This window comes from Mizuhopecten yessoensis, unplaced genomic scaffold (assembly GCF_002113885.1).
Source record: "Mizuhopecten yessoensis strain PY_sf001 unplaced genomic scaffold, ASM211388v2 scaffold11009, whole genome shotgun sequence".
Classification (NCBI taxonomy): domain Eukaryota; kingdom Metazoa; phylum Mollusca; class Bivalvia; order Pectinida; family Pectinidae; genus Mizuhopecten; species Mizuhopecten yessoensis.
The window spans coordinates 966,161-978,758 of record NW_018408833.1 but is presented as its reverse complement, the minus strand read 5'-3'; the positions used below and the strand labels follow the sequence as shown (position 1 = coordinate 978,758).

The window sequence follows — 12,598 nt, the reverse complement described above, 5'->3', positions numbered from 1 at the left end:
AGATTACCTTTAAAATCAATATCATATACCAAACTTGTCTATTAACCTTGGAATGAATTATCTATATAATTTTATAGGCTCAAACAATTACTACATGACATACAACTCATAAAATAATAAAACTAGATGATTAATCTCCTACTAAATTGAATGACTTTAAAATTCCCTGATCATATTAGAAATACTATAAATACTACGTTAATCTGACTAGATACATGATTAGACTATACTGATTTACATTGTTACTCATTGTCTATGGTAAGCTACATGGGAACATTAAGTATACAGACATTTTAATATTGATAGGGTTCATGGCACACATTTAATGTGAACATTCATTTTAATTATTTCCTCCTCCATAAACATAATTTTAACTGCTACTATAGTGTATATAATGTTATATAATTTATATTTTTTGAGATAACCTTTATGTGTTTAGGTGAAAATATTCAAAAAAAAACAAAAACAAAACCCAGAAATAACAAATTACAGCTTCTGTGTATTGGTGCCATGACAGAGAAGAGATGTCACTTGATATTATAATTAATGTAAACAACTTAAAACGTAGAATTCAGTGAGGTTTCTTATTAAAATCACTAGACTAGGAACAAACTAAAATTCAGAATTCAGTTTAATTGTTACTTTCCTGAAAATAACTAATTTAAGTTAAGAATTCAGTGAAGTTATTTATCAATACACTGAAAACAACTTGTATGAATTAAACCTGTATTTCCAAGTGTTCAATTCAGTAGAATTAACACAGTATAGCTGTCATTCTAGTATAAGTAACAATGGTGGAAAAACATATGGCAAATAAATGAATTGGTAAGAAAAAATTGAGTTACCTCCCTTGACCTACATTTTTTTATTTGAAATCATACCATTTTTTCCCCCAAATTTTTCAAAGAAGAAGTATTATTTTTTCATTACTATGATGTCATTATAAAGCATTTGCAATGGACTAGGTCGATGCTTCGATTGCTGACTACAAAGTTCAAATTTTTAACCCTAGCATTGTAGACGGCAACAACCTGTATAAAGTCCATTTATACCAGAGTTTGTACTTTATAGTGGTTACTATAAACAGACTCAACTGTACATGACTTCAATACCAAATATAATCAGAACATCTAGGTCATTGCCCTCACACAGTGCATCACTTCCTCTTTGCCTAGAAGGTTGAACCAATAGAATAGTAATGCCTGATAAGGAATACATAAGATACCATAACTAGGTTGTAGTTTGATCCTTCTCATTGCATTATATCCAAGCTCTGATACTCATATCAGACCACAGCAGGTAAAAACATTTATCTTACTCAATATTGACTCTCATTCTATCTACGAAGAATAAGGAGCATCAACACTGTTCTCTTTGACAAAATTTTATTTGTAAGAAGAATCAATTTGAGCATTCTATACCAGGTTTGCAATGTAGCGACACTTTTCAGAGGTTAATAACCACATGCATTAAAGGACAATAGACCATGAACGTGCATGTATTATTTCCAAACAGACCAACACTCTTCCAAAAACCTCACCAGAAATGTACAGGTAGATTGTTGGATTTCATTGATTGAAATAAACATCTGGCATAAAGTATGATGTCTTTCAACCAAATGGCGACTGAAAATGAAAAAGATCTTTCCAAATATATCCAGGTTAAATTCACAAAATAGGACATAAATAATTAGATACTCTGAGTCACCTTGCTTATCCTGTATAGGTGTATGGACACGAAAAAGACTTTGGTTACATTTTACTTGGTAAGATAAACATAATCAACGTATGTTTTTACATAATTGTAGAATATAGAACTGTTTTCAAAAATGTTGGAAAAATAATCAAATCAGACAACAAGTGGTCTTTGTTATTTTCCCCCCCCCCCCCCCCCCATTTTCTCAACCGCGTTATATATGTGTCACTATAATATATATATAGGATCTTACATGAGTTTCCATTTCATATGAGATTTATGAAACGAGTCTAAGAATTTTTCAAATTAGCGAGCCTCAGGCGAGCTAAAATGAAAAATTTGTGACGAGTTTCATATATTTTATAGGAAATGAAAACGAGTGTAAGATCCCTTTTATCACATAATCACGATTTGTGGCATTTATTCGTGAAACTGGACAATTTTCATGTAACTTTGAAATGTAAAAAAGCCGCCATTTTGACTCCAGTACATGACGTCTGATAGGTCATATTACATGGGTTAATATGCAAAAAAATATGACATGGGTATATTCACTGAATAACACAGTACATTATGTGATAAATGCACATACGATGATTTTTTCTTAAATAGAATAGCATTAATTTTGATTACACAGAATTTGATGAGTAATCTGACATACATTTTATCAAACTGCCATTCATATAATGAACAATATATTCTAGTAGCAAAAAAAACGAGGCCAATATTTGTACATGTGCAAACCATAAAAAAGATTATTTCTCTTTAAACTTTAACAAAACTGTATCATCAGACTGTGAACAACAATTTGATTTTAATTTTATGACATCAAAAATATGTCAAACAATGCTATCAAAATACACATCCATGATATAAAAAGTTGTACAACAACTCCACTCTGTTTACCTGAATACAGACACATCCATGGGTCAGGAAAAGGACGATATTCTACAGAAATATACAAATATTTAAAAGGTAACAGGAAGTTAAATTTTTAACTAACATCACGAAAAAGCCTAGCTTTCTACGGTTTAAGTAAATTGTGTATACAGGCATACGGATTGCAGTTAAATGTAATAAAAATTTATATATAAACCAAGTAAATATCTTTTCAAACTGAATGAAAATACGGCCGGAAAGCATTTATGGATATCAAAAACAAACACACATGCTGCACCAAATCCCAAACAACCCAATCACCAAGCTTTTTTTATTTTACCAATTATCAGTTATGGTTAGTCAAGTTATCCTTTAATTTAACAGGTAATTTGTCTATGATTCCATGTATTTCTTCATATTGAACAAAACAATGTTCATGCTGTTATTTGAGTTTGTAACCTTTATTTAATGTTGCATAATCTGTTACAATGTCAAATATCTTTATTAAACTTTATATCTATTTTGAATTTTTGTTTTCTAGAATTTTCAAGTTATCAATCACTACAATATATTTGAGTTATTCTGATTCAAAAAGTTAGTATCAACCAGACAAAAATACAATCTGCATTACAAGCAAACCCCCAAAACGCAAACACAGCGATACGAAAAAATCATCTGAAAGCATCAACACAGATTTAAGGTTTAATACATTTTTAAAATAATTGTGAAACTACTGGTATATTATCAAATGCAATGAAACAAACGGAGTATTATCAATAATATCTTTCTAATAGCAAGGATGTTAGGCATTCAAATATCATTTGGATAAGCACAAACCAGTCCTTGTTGACTGATCAGTTTCAGATCTAGACCAGATCCAAATTTCTCAAAAAGCAACATTTGCATTGACTTCTATCTTCCTAAAATTAACTTTTGCTGTTTCTCTTTCATCATTGCATTACATGTATATCTAATAAATTTTGAATGTTCGTTTTATTACCATTTCTATTCACATTTATGAAAATAATAAAAGCTGTATTTGTAATACTTTCATCAATGAAGAAAAACCAACTTTAAAAGTTTTTATGCAAATTAAGATGTATTTTTAGGTCAAAGGTCCTGTTTGGGTATTCTTGAAACAAATCAATTAAGTAGAAATGAAAAGATATGGAATATTTATGTCTCAAACTTTAAACAAAATTCATAACCAATAATTTTTTTATGGAATTATGTCATTTTAGGAAAATTTGAGTCCGAACTGAAGTTGCTCTTGAGAAACTGGAGCCGTATTCTTGCCAATTGCCCATAATTATTACGGCAAGTTTCCATGCTGATTCTTGAATGATATCAGTTTCATAGTGGTCTGTAAAGGGAAACTCCCCTGGGAAAGGTTGACAAAAGTAAATGTCACATTCATCAAACTTGTTAAGGGAACATGTTAAAAAAAGGAATATAATAAAACAGGCATCACATTTGTACATGCACTCATACAAACAGTTTGGGATCTAAATGTTTTGGGACAGGTGGTTTATATTGTTACCTGTTTAATATTTCTACCTTACTGACAATACAATCAATGTAATAACAAAAACACTTTTGATTATATTCATAGCATAGTATAACTTTTGATTTTATATATGTGCTCCAGTAATTGAAATTCAGGTTGAGAAAATAGAAGGAAATAATTTATGAACAAGGTGGTAAAAGTTGCTCTATGAAGGAAACATTTAACAGGCTACATCCTAAAGTTAAGAAAACAAGAATATTACAACTTCCTGTAGAAATTGGAGTTAAGGGGAAGATAAGGAAACATTCACACAATAAAACCAGGAAATGACTGATAAAATACAGGATTGTAAATATAATAGGTATATTTGAGCTGTCGTTCTCCGTTCTCCCATGCATACGACATCCCGGCTAGTGATAGCATTACCTTAGTAGTAGCTGACTGGTGCCTTTATCTGTCAAAATTGTGATAACACACAAAATCAGTAAAAGTCTGTGAAATCAAAGTATGTGCCACAGAATATACATAAAAAGTCACAAATGAAATCTTCCATCCTACACAACACCTACATTCTGCAATGCATTTCCAAGTTTCTATACTGCAAACCTATTTTTATACAGCTGTCTATTTCAACACATTTTGCGGATTTTCATTTTTGTAATTCACTAAATTTTATTTTGTAGGACATGTTTTTATTAAGCATAAAAGTATATTGTACAAACTAAAGATTCTTTGCATGAGATTTTGCAACAAAACTATAAAACTAGTTTCCAATTCTGTGGCCACCAGACCTTTACAGCCAAATCTGTTTATTATAAATCCAGGGGAGCTTAGAAATATGAACTACATAGTGCAACCCCCCTCATACTGCCAACATTGAAATATCCTGGAATTTAAAGCACGGTGGCGAATCAAACGAGGGGCATTATGTTATTTTTGTTCATTATAGATTTTGAAGTTCACAACTCCTTATTAAGGGACACAGACCTAACTTCCTGTTAACTCATTCACCCATAGAGACACATTTGAACTCTTCCAATTCAAAGGTTGGAATAGTTCATTAAAACATATCAGGGGTGAATGAGTTAGGTAAGAAACACAATAACTTTGTGTATTTCTCTGTTTGGCTTCTATAACCAAAACTGTTACAATCAGATTTGTATCAACATTTAGGTAGCCATCTAATATAATGGAGATTATACTGAAAGTGAACATGTTTTCATGCTTGAACCTTCCAAGTAGACTCAGAATAACATATATTCATTTGTTGAATTCTAATTCAGGAATCATGCTTTAAACATTACAAATCTTAAAGGATCAGGCCCCAATGTCACAAAAATAGTAGCGCTATGGCCGCTCATGTGGTGTGTAAGTAAATTTTTCCCCGCTCATACTTGCATGAACATCGAAAAAATCCAGATTTGATTCCTATACAAATCTTTCCTATACTAAAAGTGCCAAACAAATTAGAACTCTTCTTTGTCAGAGTTAAAAGAAAGTGTGGTGGAACTCTCTGCCTTAAGTGGTTACCAAATGTTTGTGAAAGAAGCTTCAAATAAAATAAGTATGAGGCAGACTATACATATGTTTGATAGTGGAGCCAGATGTTCAATATTTTGTTGGCAACCTTGATTTGATCAGGCCAGTGATCGGTCTAAATGGGTTACTAGTAAAAGTGAGACGAGCAAAAATTGTGAACCATTAAGCATGCTTGTACTTTGTGCCTCAAGTATGCAATAAACACTTTTGTCTTCAAAGTGAAATCATAAAATGTATAGTTTACAATTACTTAGCATGAATTTAAGAGGCTAGGCCAGCTGGGGTTGTTGTACTAACCAGGGTATCTATATTGGTACTTTGAAAATATGAAGATAAGTCCTATTTTTGTAATCTAGTTATAGTCACTCATGGAAACAAATATAAGTTTAACAGCTGAAAATAAAAATAAGCTGCTTTTTTATATACCAGTGAAATATGATTATAATTTCAAGTGTTTTTACAAGTTAAGGCTGTGAAATATTGTGTTCATAAATAACTGTGAAATATTGTGTGTACAAGTATCGGTGAAATATGATGTGTACAAATAAGTGCTTATTAGTCCTAATTGGTTTTGGGTGAAAATGGATTCCAATGTTTGGAAGATAACTTATACATCTGTCTGATTTAGTCTCTATCTTAAACTCTATATCTGTACACACCCAACAATATATATATACAGTCCTACTTTGAATGTCTAATTTCATTAAATTAACATAACTATTATGGAAATTATCATATTTAAATGATTCCTGACTCAGCTTGACAATAGAAACTTTTTTTTTTTTTTTTAAATTGAAACTCTAATAATAAAGTGTATACCTATATGTATAAGGCATCTAGTACATGTACATATGTGGTACTATTTACACATTTCAACAGAGATCATTATCTTTGGTATATAACCTATAACAGGACTCACCGGCTCTTACATAGGACAATAATACAGTAGATATATATCAAGCCTTCAGGGTCATTCATTTATCTCGCATATGTTCAGTCAGTTTCTTTCTACATTTTATACTGTTGAACTTGTTGTCAATTTTTATGGAAATGTAAAATTATTATCATGGAATGATTTACCTGATCCTTTCCTACTAGATTCTTTATTTCTGTCATACTTTTGCTTACAGAGATACAAAATAAGTATGACTGCCTTATATTTTTTTCCTATTAGAGAAATCTCCACGATTGCAAAAGATTCATCAATATGTCTCCCTTTTGTTTGTATTTTACGATGTGTTTGGTATAAGATTTTGTAGTTGTGAGACTTACCTGAGCCTTAATCTCTTTAGCACATGTGGTGTGATAGCACTTGTCAGCGAGGTCTGCAGCTGTCAGTCCGCTGTTGTCTGTGATATCAGCACTACAACCATTGGCTAGTAAGGTCTGGACACACTGAAACAGACAACACATGATCAGTACTGCTGCACCTACTACGGTAGAGGTGGCAGACAATTGAAGGTCTTAAATGACAACTACAATGATCTCCTCCTAATGACCTGTCCAGTTGACCTCTGATTACCATATTGATAACAGGCAAGACTATACTCATACAGGGAGTATAGGTAGATAGATATCATTAAAGTTTAGGGTGAAAGGTTGCACTGGACTTGATACACAAAATAGAACAGGTGGCAATACCTGAAAATAAATACAATCACTTAACATGAATATTCCAAGTAAAGGTCAACATAACAAGTCATCTTGATCTGGCTAATGAGATGGTAGAGGTTTGATGGCTACAACCAGTAACAGCTTGTGTGGTAAAGGTGGAGGAACTTTGAAGGCCTATAATATCACTTTTACAGTAAAGATGATGAGCTTTGATGCTATCCAATATCAGGTTGAGTGGTAATGGTTGTTGGGTTTGATATCCTATAATAATACCTTGTATAAAAAAGGTTAAGAACTTTGATGGCCTGTAAGAACACTTTGTAAGGTAAAGGTGGTGGGGATTTGATGACCAATAAGAGGTTCAAGAGGCCTGTATTGCTCACTGGATTTGATCCATGTGATCTTGAACATGAGTCAAACTTATTTGGCAGCTTTAACCTAATCCCCACATCCTCCAACATGTTACATGCAAAATATTTCGCCTTTAGTCTTCTCGGTCATTTAGAAGATTAGGTTCCATAAAAGTTAAAATTGGTGCCTCTGACTTTAAAAGTGGGTCAGGGTCGTCTATTTATAAAGTTGACATCCTTTCCCCAAACATGCTACAAGCAAAATATCAACAAACCCTTGGCCTTATGGTTTTTCAGAATACTGCTAAGTTGCTGAGAAAGTTTTAACACATTCGAGCCCAGTGACCATGAAAGTTGGCCAAGGTCATTCCTTTGGAAAAGTTGCTAGCAATCCACTCTAACATGCTACTGGAGCCAGTATCAGGCCTCTCTGTTATTCAAGTTCTTTAAAAAGCAAAAAAAAGTTGACAGATGGCCTTTTAGGCAGGTAATAAACCACATTATAGTTACCAAAGGTAGTGAGAATTTGATGTTCTGTTGCTAACACAATGCATATACATTTAATTTTGTCATCATTGATCTTAGAAAAGTTCTTAAATGATTATAGAAATTTCCTGAAAAACAAATATATCTATCTTAATTGGAGATGTTCTTAAATAACTATGGAGAAACAATTTCCTAAAAAATATATATATATATATTTTGAATATCTATCATGATTTTGAGATAATTACAACAGGTCAGGATAGTGCAGAAATATCAAAATGACAGCCACCTCCCACATGTTAGTGGGTGGTATATCCTGATCCAGTTGTCTTACACCCAACCCACCATCTTGTGTCGCTCAGTTAGGGCATGATGCTCTCTGTGACATGCACATACCTGGGAAAAGAGATTGTGGTGAGTACTACCATTGCAGTCGCATGGTATTTTTAAATCCTCATGACCTAATCCCCGCACAGCATTCAAACCCTATCAATACCTTTTTCAATAGATACTGATCTTTATGTGAACATTTTAGGGTGTTAACAGCATTAAATTTATTTCCCAGAAGATGTCTTAGTATTACTGTTATTGTAAGGATTCAAGTTCATGGATTTGAAATACATTATAATTTTCTTAATTATGAAAATGGAATCAAGACGTATGAAATTTCATTCTTAATGAATATACATCTTCAAGTTCATTATATGCATGTGCGAAGCTGTAGACTATAAGTACATCAAGTCTGGCGACCAACACCTAGAGGTGTGAACATGACCTTGGTTACATTATAGTTTCCATATCTGGGTATTGTGTACTTAAAGACAAGATCTTTCCCTGAAGGCTAGTTTGTCATAGTGTTCAGTACAGATATGAACATATCTAATGGTTCAACCAAGGGAATATCTGAAGCCAAACTAGAAAACCAACAGCCTGAGTTCAACTCCTTTTATATATAGCTACTCCCTGTCTATACCACCTGTTTAGCTACACACATGTCGATATAACTACCAACTGTCTATAGCTAACACCTGTTTATTCATAGCTACTGCAGGTTTACTGCTAAAAGCTATCTTTATATATCTATCACTGTCTATAACTACCACATGTCTAAAACTACCATCTGTCTATAGCTACCACCTGTCTATAACAACCACCTGTCTATAGTTACCACCTGTCTATATCTACCACCTGTCTATAACAACCACCTGTCTAAAGTTGCCACCTGTCTAAAGTTACCACCTGTCTCTAGCTACAACCTGTCTATAACAACCACCTGTCTATAGCTACCATCTGTCTATAGCTATCACCTGTCTATAACTTCCACCTGTCTATAACTACCACCTGTCTATAGCTATCACCTGTCTATAACTTCCACCTGTCTATAACTCCCCCCTGTCTATAACAACCACCTGTCTATAGCTACCACCTGTCTATAACAACCACCTGTATATAGCTATCTCCTGTCTATAGCTATCACCTGTCTATAACTTTCACCTGTCTATAACTACCACCTCTCTATAGTTACCACCTGTCTATAACAACCACCTGTCTATAACTACCACCTGTCTATAGCTATCACTTGTCTAAAACTTTCACTGTCTATAACTACTACCTGTCTATAGCTACCACCTGTCTATAACAACCAGCTGTCTATAGCTACCACCTGTCTAAAGCTACCACCTGTCTATAACTTCCACCTATCTATAACTACCACCTGTCTTTAGTTACCACCTGTCTATAACAACCACCTGTCTATAGCTACCACCTGTCTATACCTACCACCTGTCTGTAACAACCACCTGTCTATAACTACCACCTGTCTATAGTTACCACCTGTCTATACATACCACCTGTCTGTAACAACCACCTGTCTATAATTACCACCTGTCTATAGTTACCACCTGTCTATAACAACCACCTGTCTATAACTACCACCTGTCTATAGTTACCACCTGTCTATACCTACCACCTGTCTGTGACAACCACCTGTCTATAACTACCACATGTCTTTAACTACCACCTGTCTATGGCTACCACCTGTCTATAGCTACCACCTGTATATGGCTACCACCTGTCTATAGCTACCAACTGTATATGGCTACCACCTGTCTATAACAACCACCTGTCTATAACTCCCACCTGTCTATAACTACCACCTGTCTATAGTTACCACCTGTCTATAACAACCACCTGTCTACAACTACCACATGTCTTTAACTACCACCTGTCTATGGCTACCACCTGTCTATAGCTATCACCTGTATATGGCTACCACCTGTCTATAGCTACCAACTGTGTATGGCTACCACCTGTCTATAACTACCACTTGTCTATAGCTACCACCTGTCTATAGCTACCAACTGTGTATGGCTACCACCTGTCTATAACTACCAACTGTGTATGGCTATCACCTGTCTATAACAACCACCTGTCTATAGCTACCACCTGTCTATAAAACTCAGTCTATATATCTGATGCATTCAGCTTTTACCATGACTGAAGATATATGTTTAACAGTCCTTGAGCAATTTTTTCATCATTAAATTAAAACCTATCAGTTACATTTATACTCTTTTATTTTGTCTGTTTTTTGCTTTCTTCATGTGATGGTGTTCATAGACAAGTTTGATTTTATATAAATATTACATATAAAATTGACACTGATGCTTCGAATAAGTTGATACAAATGACTGAAATATTCAACAAGTACACAGTAAACTATCCTACATCAACTGATTACATTCCAAGGATGTTATACCCACGTAATTATCAAAATACTTCAAAACTCATCCAAACTGTGTGTAAAGAAGGGCGTGTCCTCCTAACCCCATGGCTCGTCCAAGAATCAATATCAGTACAAAGAGCCTTGTCATCACAGACCTAACACATATAACATGTACGTGATAACGTTTAGAATCACTGATCTATACACAGGGTAAGATACAGGGCAGCTAACATCAATTTATTAAAATACATTAGTTTTCAATGGCCTCCAATATAGCACTGTCTTTTATTAACTTGGTTTTGGGGATGTTTACCTCTCCCACAGTTTCGACATATATACGAGGGAGTAAAATCAGGTGTAGGAGGTGTTTTACGCAGGTATCCAGCATTGTTGAAATGTTTAAGTATCAAATTTATTCGGGGCAAGGTAAAAAGAACAAGGAATATGACTTCATAGAAATGAAGTTATTAACTTATAGTACAATATAAAAGGCTCACTAAACACCTACTTGTACCAAATGTTGTATCAGGGCTTTCTGGGCCAACATTGCCCTAATTAAATATGTACAATGTTCACCAAAGAATCTTCAAACTGTTCAAGCCATAATTGTTTTACGAAGAAGAAAGGATTTGAAATCATCATCTGCAGACAACAAATAATATTAAATTTCTTACATTGCAAGGCATTAATATCAATTAAAGTTAATTAATCTACAAAAAGAAAGACATAGGTAAACAAAAGCCAAACAAGAGGTCCAAATGGATTGTATCTTTCACTTGGATATTTTAACAATCAAGGCAAATTTCTCAAGAAAAGTGATACTGAAAATAAGTTCATAGGATGGGGTTGGACCACAGGGTTTATTCTGAACGTATATGTGCATCCAAATCTTCATGTTCAGCAATTGTATATATATTGTTACAGGGTGGGTATCTCAACTGTTTCAATATTAATTTAGTTGTGACCGAGGGACTAAGAGGCAAGACTAGATACCAGGGTCAGTTTTGATACCATGATTGTGTCAGTAGCCATGCCTAGTTACTTTATTTATTGTCATCAGGTGTGGATCTCAAACATTTCAAAGTTATGACCAGGGACTAAGTCTACTGGGGTGAAGCCACACCCAATTTATGCCTTGTCTTTTCCCCCCTCCCCCTTTCCCCTTTCCCTTGTGGAGTCAGCACCTCTATTTATATCATTTTGAGTCCTTGCCACCTGATGATGCTTTCAACCAAACCAGATGGAGGAATTTGGGGTGGGGTCGTCAGCCCCCCATTACATATTTAAATCCGTACCAACTGAGAATGTTAAATAGCAAAGTCTTTCAGTATGCTTTCTAAATGATTGAACAGCAATGTAATGCAGCAGAAAATATTTGATTGAAATATGTCATTAAATACGTAGTGTATTTCCTTGGGGATGAAGTCAGTGATATTACCTTGGTTATTGATCTTATTGACCTTAGCTGTACAGAGAGTCACAGGGAAAATGAACCCCGTGTATATAGTAAATTTATAATTAATCCCATGTTAGTGTGTTATGAATGTATCCTACATTCTACAACAAAATAAAGAATAAATTTTCTTTTGTTTCAGGATGATTTTTGTGTAAAAACAACCTCTACTACTGACAATTATATTTATATAGTTATATCTTCAGTAAACTTTGAGAAAACTCATTCCAGAAATCATAGAAACAATGCAAAGTATTGCAAGGCATAGTCCCCCACTGGTAATGATTTCTATATCTAACAAACAGTGCACTTATGTCAGATAGCATACGCCAGTCAGGTCATAGTAACAT

General features: G+C 33.9%; 1 protein-coding gene across 5 annotated transcripts in view; it reads right to left on the bottom strand.

Moving 5' to 3' along the window:
- Positions 1-12,598, bottom strand: part of LOC110464547 (espin-like) — a 93,827-nt gene that overhangs the window by 21,806 nt on the left and 59,423 nt on the right. For all 5 annotated transcript variants that reach the window (XM_021519806.1, XM_021519808.1, XM_021519807.1 and 2 more), the window contains one exon: positions 6,893-7,015. In XM_021519806.1, the coding sequence (XP_021375481.1) occupies positions 6,893-7,015 (123 nt within the window). The remainder of the gene's footprint in view (positions 1-6,892; positions 7,016-12,598) is intronic.